General features: G+C 38.0%; 3 protein-coding genes and 1 non-coding gene across 4 annotated transcripts in view; 3 read left to right on the top strand and 1 right to left on the bottom strand.

Annotated features, from left to right (window-relative positions):
- Window positions 1-383: 383 nt before the first annotated feature.
- On the bottom strand, window positions 384-457 carry trnat-agu (transfer RNA threonine (anticodon AGU)). The gene has a single exon. It is a non-coding gene; the product is annotated as a tRNA-Thr (tRNA).
- A 3668-nt stretch (window positions 458-4125) lies between these two features.
- On the top strand, window positions 4126-6609 carry oxld1 (oxidoreductase-like domain containing 1). The gene is made up of 2 exons (XM_010787296.1): window positions 4126-4322; window positions 5486-6609. Exons 1-2 carry the CDS (start codon window positions 4272-4274, stop codon window positions 5873-5875), a joined length of 441 nt encoding a protein of 146 aa, XP_010785598.1. The 5' UTR covers window positions 4126-4271; the 3' UTR covers window positions 5876-6609.
- A 1064-nt stretch (window positions 6610-7673) lies between these two features.
- On the top strand, window positions 7674-10501 carry pde6gb (phosphodiesterase 6G, cGMP-specific, rod, gamma, paralog b). The gene is made up of 4 exons (XM_010787295.1): window positions 7674-8076; window positions 9758-9974; window positions 10052-10092; window positions 10183-10501. Exons 2-4 carry the CDS (start codon window positions 9829-9831, stop codon window positions 10257-10259), a joined length of 264 nt encoding a protein of 87 aa, XP_010785597.1. The 5' UTR covers window positions 7674-8076; window positions 9758-9828; the 3' UTR covers window positions 10260-10501.
- Window positions 10502-12437: 1936 nt separating this feature from the next.
- Window positions 12438-22580, top strand: part of nploc4 (NPL4 homolog, ubiquitin recognition factor) — a 19423-nt gene continuing 9280 nt past the window's right edge. The window contains exons 1-12 of the mRNA XM_010787294.1: window positions 12438-12591; window positions 13256-13336; window positions 15711-15817; window positions 16068-16304; window positions 16388-16436; window positions 16518-16612; window positions 16705-16828; window positions 17839-18018; window positions 18166-18252; window positions 18991-19062; window positions 19156-19282; window positions 21473-21633. Coding sequence (XP_010785596.1) covers window positions 12577-12591; window positions 13256-13336; window positions 15711-15817; window positions 16068-16304; window positions 16388-16436; window positions 16518-16612; window positions 16705-16828; window positions 17839-18018; window positions 18166-18252; window positions 18991-19062; window positions 19156-19282; window positions 21473-21633 — 1335 coding nt within the window. The 5' untranslated portion in view covers window positions 12438-12576. The remainder of the gene's footprint in view (window positions 12592-13255; window positions 13337-15710; window positions 15818-16067; window positions 16305-16387; window positions 16437-16517; window positions 16613-16704; window positions 16829-17838; window positions 18019-18165; window positions 18253-18990; window positions 19063-19155; window positions 19283-21472; window positions 21634-22580) is intronic.

Raw genomic sequence — 22580 nt, 5'->3', positions numbered from 1 at the left:
ATTAATCTCAACCGCTGTCATTCTTACACAATCATAAACACTTTCGGGTGGAGTCGAGGGTTAGCATGTATGGTTAGCAGCATGCTAAAAAATGTGCCACTTGGCACAAAAAAGTGCGTTGAGGCTGATGGCAATTTTTGTATAACTTTTTGCATAAACCAAGATATCTTTGTAAAACAAACTTTGACCTGGATGGTGGTACAGAAATCATCCACTGTGTATACAGTGTTTCATGGCTTATCTGTTTGAGGTACATATTCAGAAACCTAAAGATGGACTGTAATAGATCGCTAATGCTTAGAATCACGCAAATATTCCGGTAAATTATCCCCAACACTTTACTCGTTTACATTTTCAAATAAACTATTTTGCACTTTAAGAAAAGGCACTGCTGAGATTCGAACTCAGGATCTCCTGTTTACTAGACAGGCGCTTTAACCAACTAAGCCACAGCACCGTAGTGGGCACCCGTGGTAGTTGTTATTATATACATTGAAATGTAATCCCCACTCCGGTGCTTAATAAATAACCACATGATCACCCAAATACGGAAAAAAGCCATGTTTACAAATACAAAATTATCTTTTTGCCAAGTACTACTAATAAAATAAAGTATGTGTTGACGTATCTTTACGAGTCCTCGGGGAATTCCCTGAAAACCCATGGGAGTCCACAGGCTGCACTTTGGGAGACAACTGGGTCGTGTGAAACGTTAACTGTATCAAAAATAGTCCCCCCCCCCCTTGAGTTTATTGTCTTTAAGTATGAGTCATGTGCCAGATTTAATCTTTATTTCCTTCAATCTGCAATCCTTTAGGAAACGGCAGCCGGAGCTAGAGCAGGGCTCCAGGATTTCCAAGGGAAACAGCGTTGAGAGAAACCTAATCCAGCAGCGGGGGTGGTCATGGTGGGGGTGGGCTGTTAGTGAGGAAAGCCGTGGTGGTCTTGCAGAAAACGGGCCTCCTCACTGCTCACATACCTGACATACTTAAAAGTTTCGGTGAGCTGACCTACACAATCTGATACCAAGCTCTGCGAGATCTTAACTGTGACCTATATCAAGTCATATATGTTACCTGAATGGAAAGCCTTTTTCATACAATGTGATTTTTTATTTTTGTGGCCTGTCATTGTGTTATTTTCAATCCTTGTACATAGATTAAATGCAAATCAGTATTAGACAAAGTGTTTTTTTTGTTTTTACGAAAGGAGTATTACTACAGTGTAAAGATACATTACAATTAATCGTGAATACATTTTATTTGGAAAAAGGCGAAAGGGAACAGGAAGGCATGGACGATCAGGAGTTGAGTTTATAACAAAAAACTGGTTTCAGATATGAAGCCCTCAGAGATGTAGAAGGAACACAGTAAACATTTTAACTAAAAAAAAAGACATCTTATGAGACACTAGATTCAAACACTTAAGTTAGCGGAGCACATACTTTAAAAACAATATTTATTATGATTTAGCTTGTATATTTATTATGAAGATGTGCTTCTCTCCTCCGAGTAGTATTGTGGTAGTATGAAAAGTAATTGTATCTTCCTATTCAGTTTACAGGCTTGTTTCTTATTTATAATAATGACTTGCTCTTCCCCAATGGTATATGCATTCAAATGTGAAAATAGGACTTTAAATTAATGTATTGTGTCAACAGGTTTCCATGTCATTATACAAACTTTCAGTTTGATCCACCTTGTATTTGAAATGCTTTGTGTTTTAAATAAAAACGTTTTAAATAAAATATATAATTGTTGTTACTTAAAGCGGCACTAAATATTATGTTGTGTTTATATTAAAGGGATCAAATGACTGTAATGTTAAAGGTGTCTCTTAAAGTGACAAACATAAAGAATTCATTTCTGTAGTTTTTAGTGTCTAAGCATTTTTCAGCCTATTGTTTTTGTATACCCTTTATCTGTGAAATTGCGATCCCTTAAAGCAGGCACTTCTCAGAAAAGAAAGGAATAGAAAATAGCTTCTGTTAACCCAAATCAGAATTATTCATTGTTTGCTAGTTGATTCACTTTTTCACAATCTGTTAATTGATGTCACTGTAAACACTACACATCATCAGCTGGGTATCTTTCAATGGACTGATACACCTGTACAGTTGTATTATATCCACAGTATGATGTCACCCTATGAGTAGACTAACATCTATTCTGTCCTTCAGAGTAAAGTATGAACCAACAGGCACGCCTCATGATAACAAAACCCTCTGTGGAATGGAATCTATTATGATAGAGATAAAGCCATTATCATAACACTAATCCTGTATCCTTGCAGCTATTAAAACGAATGTCTTTGTCCATTCTGCCCTTCATTCACTCAGCTACCGTGCAGGGCTTGCTTTTATTGTGGTTGCTTTTATTTGTTTGCATAAATATGAGTTTCTATGAAGCGTAAATGCGAGGCAGAAGCTCCCCTTGGGATAAAGTGACATTGTGGGCCTCTGGTGAGATAACATGCCCCACCACACACCTGGTATCTCATGCCAGGCCGAGCAGCTGCCATGTTTCCACTGCACGTTACCATGGACGTAGCTAGCAAACATTGAAGTCTGTGGGGACTCTCAATCCTTCTCTTTCATATACTAAACACACACACAAGCGACACACCTCCTCATGCATCAGCGAATGGGTCAAATAGTTAAGAAATGGCCAGGGTATGAGACAGAATCACTGCACACACAAAGAAAGACGACATCAAAGAGGGTTTACTCTGGCTTATGAGCATAAAGGAGCCGTTTCACAGAGAACGTCTGATTTACTATGGTTCTAATGCTCTTTACAGATGGCTTCTGATTACATTATGTACCCAAAATATGATCCCAGCTTGCTAATCACCTGGAGTAGGACACATATCAGTAGAGTTTAAATAAGTATTCAGTTCCTTTTATAAAAGTGGCCTTATTATTTCCCTTTCCTGTAGTGTGTTTTATGTGTTTGTGAAAAGGCTCAAATCCCTGTGTTCCCTCCAGAGGAAACATTGCTGAAACGCCTCCATTGGACTCCTTTGTTTACTTCCCTGACAAAGGGACATCACTACGTAACACTCACGCTTCTATTGGCTAGCGCTCCAACACACCATACGTGATAGGCTAAGGGACGGGACATCTTTAAGCGGTTGACCAATCACAGCACTGGTTGCCTCTACTTGAAGTGGGACCAAGTCATTGTTTGTAAATCAAAAGAAAGTCTTGTTTCTATATTCCTGAGCATTGACCACATCATTTTGATTGTCCTTATGCACTCGGAGTAACAGTTATGAGTTATTTTAACAAATAATAAATGCTTTTGATGTGATTGTATGTTGCAGGTAAATAACAACTGAATTAGCTGTCACGTTTTTTTACGACATTATTATTGTATTATTTAGGAACTGAGTGGATGTTAAGTAAGAGTCAAGTCTAAGTTGCAAATCTAAATGAATCAGATTCATGACTTGGCAAAACATTGCAAATGAGAAGTGACATTACATCTCTTCCCTTTGTTAGTAATTGAATAAAAGAACAGATCATTGTGACGAGGAAATACAATAGGCCCTTTGACACAGAAAAAAAAACATCTTTAAAAGTAAATGTTAACACATAACAGATAGTCCGACATCATGTAGTAGATCTGGATTTCTCTGTCGAAGCAACTGATGACATCTCTCAGCTGCAAAAGGCTTTGTTCAGTGCAATTAAGGTGTGCTTGGCAACAATATAAAAATAGACATGAACCTAAGAGAGAGACTTCAAACCACAAACAAAACCTCACTTACAGATAATAACGTTATTATGTAATAAGCATAAATATATACATACATGTGTTTTTATGGTCTTTTAATTTGTGTGGGGTTTCTCTCTTCCCTATTATTTACGGTTTATGGGCTTTTTTGTAAGATTACCACTTCTCTTTTGGATCTTTACATGGGACATACCGATGAAACAATGACACCTGCTGGACAGAGATTGGAAATGCAGATAGTCTTCTGGGAACCGCCCAGACACTACTTCTCGTTTTCCATTGGTTTAAATCTTGAGAAAAGTGCTATCTGATTGGTCATATTATTTTCAGTTGGCCAATCAACGATTTTGTTTACAACCACACACATGAGGTCATGGTTCATCCACATTTGAAGTGACGCAACTCGCTTGCCAGGCAGCTAATGCTATGGATAACACACTCAGGAGGGAGCAAATTTCAATATATCACAAATACCACAGCTCGGAGTAAATGAAGTATACCCACATGTAACCAAGCGTCGTATTTTCTGCGACAATGCTGTGTTTGCGTTTAAATGCCGCGAGGTCATTGGAGTCTTTGAGAAAGGTTAGTAGCTAAGCTAATGGTAAAGAAGCTAACGGTATTTCTATTTCTAGCAGATATGACAGGCTGACTTTAACCCCTAACCTTTCCTTTTTTACACCACTTTGTATTTATATGCATAAAATACACCATATTATTTCTACCGTTTAATAATAGGTGGTGCCTTTAATTACGTTTAAATGTGTTCCAAGCTCTGCAGTTATTCACTACCATTCAATGTTTACACCTTGTGCTTTCATTATTACATTACTCAAATTAAATCATCAGTGCATGATATTAAGGACAGAGAACACACAGTAAAGGGGAACATATTAGATGAATATATTCACATTGCTAAGTTTCATATATTTAACATAGATGTTGTTTCTATTGGTAGCAGTATGCATTACATTTAAGTGTACCTGGGCCAGAGACATTCTCTAAACAGCTGTGATTTTTCCAGTTTTGACATGGAAACCTAAACTGAACAATAAGAGACACTTTCACAATGCCGCTGTCACTTGAGAGTCTTCCCCCCGTTTCTCTTAAACATAAAGTAAGAAATCCAACCGAAGATATCACAGCTGTGCCTTTTATCAAACTGCCTCTTTCCTTGTTATCTCAGTGTCATTCCATTTGCACATAGATATTTACACATCATAGACAAAGAGTTCCTTTATTCTTTTCCCTATTTCATGTCTTCTTATAAATAGAATACATTAACTTTAGATTTGAGGTTTTTGACAATAAAATGTTGAGAAAAAATTGTGAAAATTGTCGATTCCAGTTCTTCAAAATCCAAGAAGATGTCTCTAATTGTCTTGTTTCCTCACTCCAAAACCCAAAGGAATTGACTTTAATATGATACAATTTTTTTTCTACATTTGATAAGCTAAAACAGCATGTTCTGCTCTTTTAAAAAAATATATAAAAACAACTTTAATGTTTAATTAAGGTTTATCAAAATCTCTGGCAATTTCCTTTCTGCCAGTCAACTAATTGATAACTCAACTAACCTCTCAGCTTTTCAGGAGATGTTGCACAATAATAAGATTGCCTTCCTTTCTTATGTCATCATTAAAATAAAATAGTTTGGAATAGAAAAATACTGACAGAGAGAAGAAATAATTGCATGGAATATCTTTTCAAAATGTGACTATAACTAATGTTACTCTACTGTGTTTCAGCTGTGCTTCCTCTCCCTGATGCACATAAGACATCCGCCCTGTCAGTGCCCTTTGCAGCGGTGGAGGATACAACACAGTGGTGCCGCTCGCTGCCTCTCTACCGGACCACCTGCTCCCCCCACACTGACTGACCCCTCCTCTGAGTGCACTGAAGCAAAGCCCAGCAACAGCACACCTGCCTGGACCCCTGACCAGGGCCCCCCGCCGGCCCCCGCCCACTGCTGCATGAGCGGCTGCCATAACTGTGTGTGGATCGAACACGCCGAGCAGCTGCTGGCGTATTACCACGACGGAGGAGACCTGGCACTCGCAGCCATTGAGGAAAACGTCCTTGATGAAAACCTTAAAACCTATCTGAAGATGGAGATAAGGCTTTTGAAAAAGACGTGAAGGATTTGATCACAGTGTCGACACGAATGAGCGTTGTGAGACTCATACAAAGAATCTTGTAAACTTTACGCACACTCATCAAATCTACCGGGTTCAAAGGTAGAAGCTGTGGACTTCAGGAATCCACCTGTCCTTCCCGACAAAAATCAGTGTGTCTCCTCTAAACATGCTTGCCTATCTTTGGGGAGTTGTTTCCGAACCTGTTCGTTATTTGATTTTTTTTTTTTCAGTGAGTACAAAGCAATTATTACTACTAGGAATGCCACTAGTCAAATCACAATTGTTGCTTAATGTTGTTGTAACAACGTAACTAACGAGCCAGGAAGGATTGTCCTCACATTATTTTGTACAGAGCTTGAAGTGGTGGGTTTTTGAAATTGTGTGTTAAAAGATCATCGGAATGTTTCTGGCCTCATTCAAAGATGTATTTGGTTTAATATTACCTTTCATTTTTCATTTGTACAGCTTGATTCAGTCAACTTTATAGTGAATTTATTCATTGTTCCTTTCATCATAAAGCACATATGCACATTATTTATGATTAGTTTGAACTGGAGTGTTTACATTATAATTGTATTGTATTGATCATTTGCTTCATTATATTTAAGAGTTTATTTTGATTTTGAAATGTATTTTTAACAATTGTTTGTTAAATAAATGTTTGTTTTTGTGAGCTGACATGAAGATTGTTTCGTTTTCTTTTGAATGCTTTAGTCACTGACTGACCGTAGTACACACACTGTTATTGCAATTCATTTGATCAGGTTTTATAGTTTTTCTTTAAAAGTTACTCAAACCAATTACTTGATTTTCAAAATAGCAATTGAAACAATTAATCAATTATTTGTGGCTCTATGTACCCAATAATGATGTTTTCAAACTTTTCATACATACATGACTTGGAATGAGCTGAATAAAGGAGGCTTCTTGAAGAGCACAATGAATACCCTGATGGACCACATGGGAAAAGAAATGCTCAGATGGAGTGACGTGTTTCTGTGAGCCGCGGTGGAAACACCCGCTGTCTGCAGCTGTCAGTCTCTGGGTTTGTGAGGGGATGCTGACCCTGATCTGCATGACCTAGTCAGCAGGAGTCTGGTAACGGCCCTCTGTAAGTCCTTATTACACAGGAGGAGAAGCACAGCACACACATCTGATCATGTACAGAACACTGCCCAATGGCTGGGGACTGAGCTGTCTTCAATGACAGAGCTTCTCTTCGTTGGGAATCCATCTTCAGCATTTCTTGGAGCTGAATTATCCACAGAGGTGCCCTGCTCTCTTAGAGGAATGGACCTGGTATTTAAAATGAGTTAAAGCACTAATTAAAACAGGGTCATGTTTGAAAATGTTTGTTTCTCTGAACTTTTTCTGCTGCTGCTGCTGCTGCTAATGTTAGCTGTGCATCAGCCAATCGGCTCACTGCAAGTTGGACCCAGATACTTCTCCACAAAAACACACCTGTTTGCAATCTTGGCTCCTAATCGGTAGCACGAGGTCTCCATTGATATCAGGACAGCAGAAAGGCCAGACACCTTCTGTCGCAAACTGAAACCCACCTGTTTGGCTTGTACCGAGGCCATTCAATCAAATTAAATATCATTCAATTAAAATTAAAATAGCGCCTAAAGAGTTTGGCCATTTGAAGGTAATTCACTATAGTTAGGGTTATTTGTAAAGAACATATCTGCACTTTTCTTTTTGTTCTGAGTATCTTTACGGCTTGTTGCACTTATTGTAAGTCACTTTGGTCAAACATCAGCTAAATCAAATGTAATCAGACTTTTAATGACAAAAATCTCTTTCTGAAAAACATACTAACATCAGATGTTGATCCCATGGCCATTGCAGAATGAAATGACATGTTAATGAAATATATAGAGCTCCGGCTCTTAATACTATTTTCCATCAGATTGAACCATTTTTTATGCAATGCAAAATGAAGGATGTTTTCTTCTAAATAACACTTTTGTGCATACAAAAGAATTAGTTTTGACATATGTACATCCTCACCGTCACCTGATTTCACCCAAAGCCCAAACATGTGAAGTGTTGACATCGAGCAGGGATTCAGGGCATTCATAATCTTCTGTGGGCTCAGCATATAAGAGGGGCCCTAAGCTCCCACTGGCCCTCACAGCAAGCCCAGCATAGAGTTCCTCAACACAGTGCTGTGCTCAGATCACCTCTCCCATCAGCCGGTGAGTAAACACACTATTTCCTCCCCATCAAAAACACAAATATATTGGAATGTATAGAGATTGTAGAAGCTGGGGGAGTTAAAGAGTAATGATTGATGTTGTTATTCTTGTTAGTCAATGGTTATTGTTGATATTGCAATCTTTGTTTTACCTGAAATGATCTCACTGTAACTGAAAAGATGGAAATGTGACATAATCATAATATATTGAGGAAACAGATTCTTGTTTACTTTGTTTATCAAGCATTTTGTACAGAAGATGTATCAGTCAGGGGTGCTGTAGGGAGGGTATTACTGTAGCTTGCCAAATTATAAGAGCCAAGTCATGTTTGAAACCTTTTGATACTGACGTACATATGAGGATACATTTTCTTTCTTACTTTGAGAAAGATACTTTTAACAATCACACATTTTTTTCCTTCAACGGAAGACAATATTCTGTAATGTCAAATAGTGTCTAAACAAGCAGCTGTACCAAAACACGGGATGGATATCAGTTTCTGAGAAAAGTCATACACATTTGAGACTAAATCCAATGGCTGCGATCGTACTTGACAGTTGCTTTGATACTGCTGCAGTCATAGTACTGAGGGTTCCTGTCAAAGTATTTTCAACATACAGTACAATATGCCTGAAAGATGTTGTACATTTTTCCAATTGGTCACAGCATTGGTTACAGTCTTCAAACTGATGCAAAGCATTGATTCAAAGATTCAAAGATTACACAACTACGGTGTAGTTATGTAATGAATAAAAAACTTGGGTCACAGGTTCCTCAACAATGCAATTAAGGATTGTTAAGCATTGGACATCAAAATAATGTTTTATCTTCCAAACTAACCACATAAAATCTATAGACTACACATGCAGTCACTATGTTTTGATCTAAAACTACTGCACACTAAGATCCAGCCTTGTTGGAGAGGGTCAGTGTCATTGAGCAGATCACTGAGACCCTCAGAGCGTGCTCAGCATGTCTGCTGTGTTGTCCTTGCTCTAACGAGATTACATTTGGAAACAGAGAAGGGGGAGTACTTATTAACTTGAGCCAGGGATTATGGGAGATTGGATCATCCTCAGAGAACATGCTGCAAGGTGTATTCCATCTCACACATTCAATCAGTGGGAAACATGAGTAGACATCCTGCTTGCTGATCAGTAAGACGATTAATGTTGTCAGACTGAGGTGAGAGGCTACATGCTCATTCTAACAAGATTTTAATGATTAACTAATTGTATATATTGTAATATCAATGTAATATATTGTAGTACAATAAAGTAGTTTTACTTGGCATTATGACTCTATCAATATTTGTACACTTTATTATTTTAATTTTATCTTCAACAGAACATTTTACTTTAACGTAATACATGAATATTTTATTTGGAATTTTATTAGACATTTTACTCTAACTTCTTATTTTAAAATATATCATACATTTATTTTATTGTATTGTATCTTTTGTTGCATATTCTTACTTTCACTTTTTATATTTATACAATCATTTGTATTGCACCCGGGTGTTTGTAGTCAACAATGATCTACATAATAAATAGCTTATTTTTGTTTCCTTCTCAAATAAAGGAACTTAATTTACCCCTGTAGATAATTCAAGTATTCAGATACTGATATCATATTTCGTTGTTTGAACCTTTTTCTTTCTCCTTTCCAAAACAAAAAGATATCACTGTGACTACCATACTTCAGAAAGGTGTCTCTAAAGCCTGCACAGAGGTATCCTAACTTCTCAAAATGAATCTTGAGGTGCCCAAAGCTGAGATAAAGTCTGCCACTCGCGTCACCGGCGGCCCCTCTACCCCACGGAAAGGACCCCCCAAGTTCAAACAGAGGCAGACCCGTCAGTTCAAGAGCAAGCCTCCGAAGAAGGGAATCCAAGGGTAAGGATGCACGTTGTTTCGTCAGAGGCTTAGATATAATGGCCAGTTTTGGTGTGTAACTTATTTGTTCTTTGTAGATTTGGTGATGATATCCCTGGAATGGAGGGCTTAGGAACCGGTGAGATCACTTTGAAATACATTTTGTATGAGCTGTTATTATATGAAGAGGCTTACCGGTAAATAACCATATATTTTTTCAATCCTGCAGATATTACCGTCATTTGTCCCTGGGAGGCCTTCAATCACCTGGAGCTCAATGAGCTGGCCAAGTACGGTATCATCTGAGCCCCCACTGAGGATTACAGGCTGCATCGATACACTTCGTACTGCCGCCTCAGTCTTCATCTTCTAACTTCAAATGGAACTATTTAAAAAAAACTACAATAACGAACTGTAACAAACACAAACAACTACAAAAAAGAACTGTCCTCACGAGCATACATTGCTCAAGTTTAGCATCCATTACATTAAATGTCACTTGTTAGACGCTTTTATCCAAAGCAACTCACTGTGGGCAATCCCCACAGGAGCACTTTGGGGTGAAGTGTCTTGCCCAGGGACACAACAACATGCTGACTGCAGTGGGGTTTGAACCTGTGCTCCCCTGATCTCAACACCAACGCACTAGCCCACTGCACCACACGAATCCCTTTCTCTTCTCTTGCTTCTTGTCTCTTTTCTCCTCTCTTTCTCCTCTCCTCTTATCTTTTTCTCACAGATAAAACATTTACGAAAGAAAGGCAACCTGAAATGTAGTGACAACGAAGAGGTTGGATTCCCACTTCATATGATTTCTACGCCTCCTTCGCCATCTCAGAGGCTTGTCCATCAATGTCGAGAATGTAAGATACAAAACCTGAATTATATAAAGACTGAACCAGCTTGACATTTCTGATCGTAACCTTTTAAATGGGATAATTTGAATCAATTCTATCCTTTTGTCTCCTTGGTTTGACCGTCACAAAAACTTAAAATACCATTTTGTTTTCTTCCATCATAATATGTGTAAGTCTGACTGGTGCATTTAGAGAAGCTTTCTCATAAAAGAAAAAAACACACAGCAGCTTTTATGATTGTGTTACTGTTTACGTATATTGTATATCCCCTCTTATTTGTATGTCATTCGTGTATAATATGAATGTATATGAACATTTGTGTTTTATGTTCTTGTCATACTTCCACACAACACTGTTGTGTCCTGTGTGTTATATTTTTGTTTTTAATATATATAGCAATGTCTTCTTTCATCCATCATTTATCTAATTTTCTTTTCATTATAATTTAATCTCCATCACTGATCCTTCATTCTGTTCATGTTTAGACTCCGGAATATTACCAATCTGTTGTACATAAGATCAATGCATGCACACCTTGAGTTTCATTTCTTTTTTTTCTCTTTTACATTGTTTTTCAAATAAAGATAAGATATAAGGTAAGAAATACTTTCATGATCCCAAATTGGGAATTATTTTTCCATTACAGCAGCATGTCAAAACAAAGGCATTGCACATAATTTGAAATGTGAAGAGTATACAATAAACAAATGTAAAATAAGGAAGATATTAACAAATAGGTTGCTAGCTGGTAAAGGAAGATTTTATGTTTTTTTTCTTAAATAACTTGTGTTCAATGATTGTTCTGTAGTGGTAATGGATGTCATAGGGATTCAAAGGATGGATGTTTCAGTAAATGTTCAGATCTGAAGAGATGTATATAAAGCTTTGTAATTTTTACAGCATGAAGAAAAATTAAACAAGTAAAATTAAAATGGAGATTTATCTTTTCTCACCAAATTATTTATCAGATTATATTGTTTTTATCAGCCTTACCGTAACATACAATTAAAGTAGTGTTTTAACAAATACAACAATGTGCACAACTCATTTAAAAAATGCAAAATATATTAAAGGAAAGGGGTATTTAGACTTTGATAATATGCATATCATCTGTCTATGCAATTGATGAAACTTTGTTTATTAAAGATAATAAAGCAGTGTAATACGTTGAGCATTTCATACAGTGCACACTAAACTATCAGTTGCTTTATTAAAATCCCAGGGGCAATGCAGTACTGTGCTAGAAGACTGCTGTGAATCTTGGTTTGTGGTAATGATTCAACCTGATTCTATTGACACATATTCGAATCAGGGTCCATCAACAAGCGTTAGCCACACATTTGCAATTAATACAATGATGTGCAACTAATTGAAATGCAGGTGGGACTTTGTTGGTATGGTCCCCTGCAGTTGGTAACCAAACCGTTACCTGGGAATGCCTTGCATATATTTATAATATTTGACATGCTATTGAAGTTCTAATCTGCTTGGTTGCACAGCATCCTCTAAATTGTAGTTGAAGAACAATAAACAATTTGAAATAAAAAAAAGTGGAACGTTCCTTCTCAGTTTGAAAAAAAACGTGTTTCCTCCGTGGTCTCTTCGGTGTAGGACCGGTGGGAAACTGTCGGTCGCTAATGTCTGCAACACCCGGTGTTTGAGTTGTGGGATGGAGTTTCGTTGACAGACAGTAACAATACGTGACATTTGTATTTAGTGTCTCTGTCTTCATACACAGCGACATCGGGAGGACTCCCCAGTGCAACATGGCGGATACTATTGTAAGCATAACGGCATGTTTTATTAACGACTGTGAAGGGTAGACTTGGCTAACGTTAGCTAGCTTGTTAGCCGAAGTCCGGAGTGATGAGGCAGCAGAATTAGCTTGGTAGCTAACGTTCGCTGGCTATCATTAGCAATGGGTGAGTGGGGCCTGTTTAGCTAACCGGCTAATATTAGCTCATAGGCTCTCTGACGACATTTGAATAATAAAAGGCGTCATTGGATAAAAGGAAAGCTACATTTAGGAATACAACTGTATGGCATCCCATTTGCCAAACATTGGCCAGCATATAATTGGTGTATATAATGGAAGCCAAGATGTTGTTGATTCATTAAAAGTTGACTGCGAAAGACCCCTCCACACCGTGACAGCTTTAGTTAACGTTGTCTTGTTCATATTCGACATGTTTTTGTCGTTATACCAAAGCTATTTTATGAAAACTAGAGACTCCTAGGCTAACGTTAACATTACTTTTTTGCACTGTCATCGCTGTCATAGTATCCTGACACTGTCACCACTATAAAGAAGGGGTAGAGGAGGGGGATTATGGCCATTGTTTGTCTGACAAGTGATTGGAAATCATATTGAAAATGTAATTAACAATGGAGTGTCCTATCCCAATTGCATGAAATGGTACAGCGTATGTCTTTGTCTCTTTTTAGATCGTCAGGGTACAATCCCCAGATGGCATGAAGAAAATTGCTTCTAACAAGAGGGACACTGCTACTGCTTTTTTAAAGAAGGTACTGTATGCAAAACACAACCGTTTTCAAGTAATAATGGGTTGAACTGAAAAAATTTCACAATCCACTTTGCTTTCTTTTTGAAGCCACCAGTGTGTGCGAGGGTACAACAACACACCATACAGTCCACCTGTTTTCATCCTTTTTCTACAGTAATGCAGTCACCAACATGGGAATTGATATCACAAAGTAAACATGTGTTTCCCTAGGTTGTGCTTCTGCCTGCTCATTGTTCATTTATGTAAGAAGCTGTACAGAAAGTACCAGAGTAGGTCAGCCCTGCACTGCCTCTTTGTTCTAAGCTGGCTCTTAGAGCTGCATGATATGACGGAAATATCTGATTACTTACATTTTGCAAGAACATTATTTATTGCAGCTCTGCCTTTCTACCTTTTTCATTGCACTGCTTCAAAACAACTTATTACTTATACAATTATAAATTACTTTCAAAATGTTTTCATTCACCATATTTAACATTTAATTAAAAACAAAAGGCACCAATGAAACAATGAATGATAGTTACATTTTAAAGTGTATTTTTCTAATGGAACTCTCTTTAAACAAATTAAAAAAATCCCTGTGTGCAATATCACTGCTATTCACGATGTGTTCATTGTGAAAGTATCCCTATATAGCTATATTGTGCAACTCTACTGGTTTGCGCTATTAACACATGCCTTGCCAAGGAGATTTGTGTACAATTCAGCCGACTATCATGTTGTGATTACAACCCAGACACTTCAGAGAATAAAAAAACGTATTCAAAAGATAATTTGGCCCTGTAATGTGATGTAACAACTATCCCCTTCTTCATTTGGCTCCTCTGAGTTCTGTTCACACATAAGCGCTTACAAATAATTACTGCTTTAAATGCATTTGAGTTAATGGACTTAAAGAACCTAAAATAGAACAATTTTCCAACAGCAGACCATTCACAGTGAAGCATTGCAGCAGCACCTCATTAAAAATGTATGTCTCCGTGTTGAGGCAGGATGGTGTAGCCTGCAGATCAATGTGGGGAGATGGGCTCATTCCCTGCGGATGTGCAGCCTTTGATAGTTTGAATAGAAAACCATGGATCAGAGGTAGACAGTGCAGAGACCTGCAGGTTAGTATCTGGAGAGGAAATGAAAGGAGATCAAAGTGATGTTGTTTCTTATAGATTCTGACAGTATACAGTAATATCTGTTCTTTTTTTGTGGCTTGAGAGAAATCATGACTGCTGCTGTGACATGGACAACCCATTTATAATCGAGTTGTTGTTAAAACCCTTCCCTGTTTCCATTGGCCAATATCCCATTTTCTGAAACACAAATAGGCAAGCTTAAAGAGGACGTATTATGCTCATTTAGTGGGTGTGGGAGACAAACTCCCTCTAGAGAGAACTTTGGGATTGTAGCCTTTGCAGACCATTTACATGCACTAAATCTATATAACACACTACAGGAGAGAGAAAACCTAAAGAGCGTAATAGTTTCTCTCCAGTTAATCCAAAGGAAACCAGGATATTGTTTCATGGAAGCACCTTAGCCCAGTTATCGAGCACCGTTTACTTTCCGCACAGCTTCAGCCAGGTGACGTTACAGGTGTGTGTGTGTGTGTGTGTGTGTGTGTGTGTGTGTGTGTGTGTGTGTGTGTGTGTGTGTGTGTGTGTGTGTGTGTGTGTGTGTGTGTGTGTGTCAAACAAAAAGCTGATGGCGTGCTAAAGCGGTTACAACAACAATGAGATGTTATTATAAGCTCTCAGGGCTAACAGAGCGGTAAATACATTATCAATGAAGTGGACGTAAGTGTATAGCGTAGTGTTTAATATTTCATAGCGCTCTCTGGTCTGGCTTGTTTTTGTCAACAATAGAGCGCCTGTGCAAATAGAATGCAGTTATCAGTAACCTGGTTACTAAACTTTTCTTTGAGGAATGAATAACCTAATTTATTTATGCACATGTAAACATTATTATTCTTAATATAGGATCATAACCAGAATGATTGCTCATGTCCAATGCAGTCCATGGCTTTATCCTCAAAGATTTGGACTGTGTCTGCTTAGTTGTAGCATACCGACTTTGAAGATTAAAAAAAAATCTCTGTTAGATGGTTTGTGATGGTCTATTGGTTTAATTGTCTAGAGGTCAATGCAGCCGTCTGAAATATTCTTCTATAAGTGTCATCCTGATTTTTTTGTTCAAAGAGAGACACCTTCCTTTGCACCTATTCTTTGAACTCTTTCTAAGAGTGGATTTTAAGGATACTTTTGATACTCATCATCTGAGACTGATTGAGAACATTGTGTATTTTGATCTTCTTAAATGCTTTTCATTTGATTCTATGAAATACATGTGATCCATTCTAATCAGCAAATGTATCTCTCTCTCAGGTGGCCAAAGAGTTTGGGTTAAATTCCGAGTTTTCTGTTTACCTGAACCGCAACAAGACCGAAGAGCTCCTTTCCCAGAATAAAATGCTGAGCCTGCTTAAGATCAAGTAAGTAAACGTGTACAGTGTTAGGCATCAGTAAAGTCTAGATCCTTCCTTAATCACATTGAGTTCTGCGAGTTTTTGAAAAGACACAATGTAACTTTTAAAAGTATCATCCATGTGGCTGTATCTGCTAAAAGAAATTAGAAAAACAATCGTACAGTATAATGTAGTAGTATTAGATTAAGAAAATACTTATTTTAATAATTATCTAAAAGTTACATGGGTCACACGCTTTGTCTTCTCTTCACTGTAGGCATGGCGACATGCTGTATCTGGTCCCTTCAGGATCCCCTTCCACCTCGGGGGAGGTGATGGACACGGCCACCCCGCACACATCTTCATCCCTACCATCCGTCTCAACTGCCTCATCCTCCTCTTCGTCCTCCATGATCCCCCGGTCCTTCTCAGCGCCCCAGGTCCAGGAGGACGAGATCGATCAGTATCTGTCCAAACAAGACGGCAAGATCTACAGGAACAAAGATCCACAGCTGTAAGAAAAACAACCAACTGCTGCAAACTAAATCCACATTCAAAACAAATGTCAGGGACCTCATGATTCTTTCCTTGTTACAGATGTCACCATGGTTCCCTTGGAAAATGTGTGCACTGTGTACCGTTAGAGGTAAGAGACTTTCACTTCAACTATCCAGACTATAATGCAAAGATAGATTTGTTTGACTTATTTTACCTTTTTTTTTGTCAGCCTTTCGATGAAGACTACCTGAATCACCTCGACCCGCCAGTGAAGCACATGTCATTCCATGCATATCTCCGGAAATTGACCGGTGGAGCTGATAAGTAAGTAGTTGTGTTAAAAATGAATTAAATATGACCTTTTTTCTTAAATGTGTTGTTAATTTTTGACACTTTGTTTTTTTCATTCCTTCCAGAGGGAAGTTTGCAGCTCTGGAGAATCTCAGCTGTAAGATCAAGTCGGGCTGTGAGGGCCACCCTCCCTGGCCCGAGGGGATCTGCACCAAGTGCCAGCCCAGCGCCCTCACCCTCAACAGACAGGTACGGGAACGAGCCTTTGTGTCTGAAAATGAAGCTTTCAGTGAGTGCAACAACCGAGGGGATGACTAATAAAGGAAAAAGAAAGAAGCTTTTGTTTTGTTCCCGTTGGTGTTTTGTCATTTGTCTTACTTTGTAAATTCTCTTTTCTTTCTTGTCTTCACCTGTCCTGTAATCACTTAATCATTCAATTAAAAAAACTAAGAAGCATCAGGATCAGTCTTGACATTTGGATATTATTATTATTATAATAGTGTTTGTGATTCAGTCAAAATCTTTAGGACGTAGTATTTGAAGAGTCCCATTACAGGGTTTATGTAAAGCCTATTATTCATTGGGTAGCTCTATACATTAATTTGACTATTGACTTATTATTATTGATATATTCTTGTTTCACTGTAATATCCGACCCGGGCCCTTTGCTGAATGTCGTTTGTCTTTTTGTTCCCTGCCTTTTTTTCTTTGCCAAAAGTATATATTTAAATTAATGTAAGCGAGAAGATTACACAGACGCTGGCCCTGCTCTGTAATGAATATGTTGTTATATTATTGTTGTATTGTTTTAAGTTTCGGACCCCAGGAAGAGTAGCTTTTGTCAAGAGCAAAAGCTACTGGGGATCCTTAATAAACATAAACATCAGGCAACAATAACCCACATTCTGTCCAGCATTGAACATACTGCAAAACAATTGTGTTGCATGTTTTGCATCACAGCTAATGCTGGTCGACTTGTATGTCCTGTCAAATACCTTTCCTTGATATCCACATACATTTTTTTAAGATATTTAATTACTGGTAGTAATGGATTGAGTATAAAATCAGAATAATTGAATTTAAAGCGTTGACCACGAGCAACATCTGCTATGCATCTACACTTTCACATTTGGACAGGTGGAGCTGGTGTTGGCGTGGCATTGAAACAAACAATAATCTGCTCTTGTGTTTGGGCCCTGTGGCCAAAATGAACCCCAAATACTGTAGCATAAATGTGTCTTTCTCTGTTCTTCTCCCAGAAATACAGACACGTGGACAACATCATGTTTGAGAACCACACCATCGCTGACCGCTTCCTGGACTTCTGGAGGAAGACGGGCAGTCAGAGGATGGGATACTTGTACGGCAGGTTCACTGAGAAAAAAGACATCCCTCTGGGCATCAGAGCCGAGGTGGCCGCCATCTACGAGCCGCCACAGGTGAGCAAATTACTCGAATGTATCACAGTTAATTTCAGTGTCCTTCTGTTTCGTATACTTCAGTCTGGCCTACCCTCAACAAAGAAACTCCTCATTCATTATTTGAGTTGTCATGTGATGGTAACACTTGTCCCTGCTGTGTTTCAGAACGCCAGTCAGAACAGCCTGGAGCTGGTGGACGATCCTAAAGCTGCAGCTGTGGACGAAATCGCAGCCAAACTGGGCCTGACCAAGGTTGGCCTTCTTTCGCTTGCTCTGTTTAGCACTGCTTTGTTATTACATTTTAGACAAAGGTTTTCCTTTGTACCTTACCTTTCATTTGAAGAATGAAGGTTCTGCAGCATTGAGACCAACTTCAAATTCAAGACGGATTAGTTCTTCTCTGTCAAAGTGTTCCAGCTCTAGGCCTTTGGCACAGAAATGGATTTAGAATTAACATTGTTACAGCAAAGGGAACAGTGCAGATGAAAGGCAAATCAATTGAGTTGACTAACATATTGCATTAGGAGTCACATGTTAATACAATTAAGTGTATATCAGATTAGCAGGTTTAAAAATAAAAAAAATAAAGGGGACATGCAGGATGGTTGTGCTGTGTGTGTGAACGCCATTAACTCTTCCTGTTCTTGTTGCATTCTTTTTGGACGCCCTTTCCTTTGTGGACATATGAATTAAGATTATTTTACCCTTATTTTGTCGGCTTCACCCAAAAGTGAATTCCAATATTGATTGATCTGCTGATTTTTGTACAATTTATTATTTGGACAATAAAATGTCAGTACATATTAAAATATACATGTCCATATATATATTTACTATCTTTATAAGACTAAAAAAACAAATAATATCCACATTTCCGAAGCAGAAATTATGAATAGGTTTTTTTGCTTTAAAAAATACTAACATTAATAATTTGTACAGATTGTTAACTAATTATTTTTGACTAATTTGATCAATGTATTCCTGTTCCAGGTGGGCTGGATCTTCTCTGACCTGCTCTCTGAGGACACGAGGATAGGAACCGTCCGCTACACGAGAAACAATGTGAGGATGCAGCTCACTAAGAGAAAACCTCTTCACGACACGAATGTGCTGCTCTCCCCTGTTGTTGTTTAACATGCTGCTTTCTGCTGTCAGGACTCACACTACCTGAGCGCAGAGGAGTGCATCACCGCCGGATACTTCCAGAATCTACATTCAAACCCCTGCAGACTCTCCAGAGACGGACATTTTGGCTCCAAATTTGTGACCGTGGTGGCAACAGGTAGGTTTATATTCACTGAGGCTGAAGTGATGCGGTCATTCTTGCCTAAACCATTGTATTTGGTATGATGCGTTTGTATAAGCTTATATCATCTGGTCCTAAAGACTTTCCAGTCCAGTTTCTTCTTTACTAGTATGAACTCTCACATATAGCAGGAGAGGTTCGACAATTACAATGTCACTCCAAAACCCCCAAATATTTAGCTTTATAGGATTTATGACGGAGCGAAACACGAAATCTCAACATTTGAAAAGCTGAACAAAAATCTGTTTCTGCATTAAGAATGACTTTACTTTATAAATCAATGATCAAAATAGCTAGATGATTGTCTGTGGACTGACTGCAAAGGTCTTATAATCGTTACAACTCAATACAACCAATCATTACAACATGTGAATTGTCTTAACTGGTACACCATGGGTGGATTTGAAGAGATATGATTTTTTTTTTTTACAAAAGCTCACATATCCAGACAATTTATAAGGTATATCTTTATCTTTAGCTTAGCAGGATCACGTTTGGATAACAAAAGCAAATAACACAAAGATATCCAGGGTCTTTTAAACTGGCTTTGTAGTACAGGCCACAGGTAGAGCCTCTGCATGTGCTAAAGGAGTCCTTACTCTAGCACTCGGGGTTCTATTACTGCCTGCAGCAGTATTTTTGTCCCCGTTTCCTTTCTATTGAGGCAAAACAAAACTTGATAGTCATATGAAATTGCAAACAATGCGGCTGACAATCTTAAAATGAACATTCCTGTTATTGTGTCTTAGCCAGCCGATTCACATGTATTAACTGACAGTAAAAACAGCATCAACATAAGCGTTGTGAGGGCCGATTGTTAAAGAGTCTTACTTCCTCTCAGGTATTGCATACGTAGTAATGTTGAGTCCAATGGAGCAGCTTAACTCAGGCCAGATGCTCTCAGGTCCGTAGGATCAAGGACACATGTTTTCACTTTCCCTCCTTTACAACTGTGCCGATGATTGGTTCCAGAAAAGTACACATGTAACAGTGAGCTCATCACTTTCATTTGCATTAATGAGACGCTGACAGCCAAAGCTGACGTCATGGCTTCACATCTGAAGCAGAAATGGAAAGTCCATCTGTTTTTATTTTCCTTTGTGTTAAGACGTAGTTCGTTTGCTAATCACTTTCATGTGTTAAGAGCTATTAGATGAGATACAAAGCACACTGACAGAAAAACACTTTAAAAACGTTAGCAGTGTGCCAAACTTCTTAGTTGGTATTTTAATTGGTTCTACACATCAGGCAGGACTTGTTTGTATTTTTGTTTATAGCTGTTGTTTCCCGTTTTGTGAAAAACTCGATGCTGAGACAAACAAAATAATATTAGTTGATGAATGACCTTTTTGATAACTATTTAAACATTGTGGTTGTTTATCAAAGGCAAGTAGTCTACATTAACTGCTTATAGCTACTCAAAAGAGAAAAGGCTGCTAATACAGTGCTACATATAATTATAATAATAATAATCTTAAGGTTTTACCTACTCTGTCATGGGCATTTGAAATGTTTAACATGTTAAAGAGAACATTAGTGCTAGGTAAATGACAGTTGTTCGTATTTCTTCATGGCAACTTGTGTCACAAGAGCTTTAGAAGTTGGACAAATAGCAATGTTATCAAAGTTATGAAATGATATTAAAACGACACCGATGAAGTTCAATTGCAAGAGAGGGTCAAAGAAGTAAAGGAGAAATAAAGTGATTAATACAAATTAAGCAAGATAAAAAGATTCATAAATAACACATACATATATTCCATTTTCACTTATTGATCATGATAATTGCACCTATAATGTGTCGAATTGTACGCTTGAAGAAAAGAATATATATATATATATATATATATATATATATATTTAATGGATACAGAACATTGCACTACATAGATGACACCTATAGTATAGCATTGGACTAGAACAAAATAACAAAGTATATAATGAGACAGGATCACAGACGATGATGTCATTTTGTTAATCTAACCAATAACAATTTTAGCAAAAACTTTAACTTTGAAATGAGGGAACCTGAAGTGGTGTTATTCGAACTCACTCCCGGGTCTTTGGACTCATTCCTGCACCACTCTATTCAGTCAACAATACAAAAACTGTGATAGTGATTATTCTTCAACCAACTAATGAATAAACGTGTGTTTCTGTGTGCAGGGGGTCCAGATAACCAGGTGCACTTTGAAGGATATCAGGTGTCCAATCAGTGCATGGCTCTGGTCAGAGACGAGTGCCTGCTGCCCTGCAAAGACGCTCCGGAGTTGGGCTACGCTAAAGAGTCCAGCTCCGAGCAGTACGTACCAGACGTCTTCTTCAAGGTGAGGCTTCCTGCGTGTACAAACAACATATCTTCACTATCCATATTCCAGGGTTCTTACGGTCATTAAAAAACTGGAAAAGTCATCGAAATTCAAAATGCTAATTCCAGGCCCTGGAAAAGTTATGGAAAACAATATTTTTCCCAAAGTTTTGGAAAAGTCATGGAAATGTAACTAAAGTTGCATCAAATATAATTTATATTTTATCTAATCGCCGAAATAGTAATACTATAATGATAATAAATACTGTATCGTATAGTAGTGAAACATAAAATGGCATTTAACCTGTTAAGCCCCAAAGACCCCTTTGGCGGGTCTTTTTTTTTTTTTTTACCGAAACAAAACACAAGTCTCGCAAGAAGGGTTTAAATGAGCCCTGAGCGAAAACATGCAAACGCACTTAGCACAGAACTCTAGCTATACCGATCCATATATTTATTGGATACGCACAAACAAGTTTAGCTAACATCCTGAGATTCCACAGATTATAGAAATATAAGTATCATCACTGAGCGATCAGAACTCGCGACAGGGGAAGCAAATACAGACAACACACAACGTATAGCTTTAGGTAGCAAAACACGGAGATATGCTCACCTTTAGCTGTTATTCTGATCAAAAGTCGTGTTCAATGGCATTAAAACGAGAAAAACGCTGCTGAAGGTTAATCCAATGTCTGTCACTTTGAAAAAATTATTGATAATCCATTTTTATCAGGGTGTCCGCGGGGTCTTAAAAAGTATTAAAAGTTGATAAATCAATTTAGCGAAAATTAAGGCTATTAAAAAGTATTAAACGGCATTTTCCAAGGTATTAAGAAGTTCCACAGCAACGACAACATGAAACACCCTTTAATTTACTGAAACGACATGTCGGGAAACCCCCCAGGCGGCTCCATGCATAGCGCGCCGTAAAATTCTTATTATTATTTTAAGTTTCGTTGCCTT

Source organism: Notothenia coriiceps, unplaced genomic scaffold (assembly GCF_000735185.1).
Source record: "Notothenia coriiceps isolate Sejong01 unplaced genomic scaffold, NC01 NC01_scaffold00030215, whole genome shotgun sequence".
In the NCBI taxonomy this organism is placed as follows: domain Eukaryota; kingdom Metazoa; phylum Chordata; class Actinopteri; order Perciformes; family Nototheniidae; genus Notothenia; species Notothenia coriiceps.
Note: the sequence above shows the minus strand (reverse complement) of the source record. Positions and strands in the feature narration are given on the sequence as shown.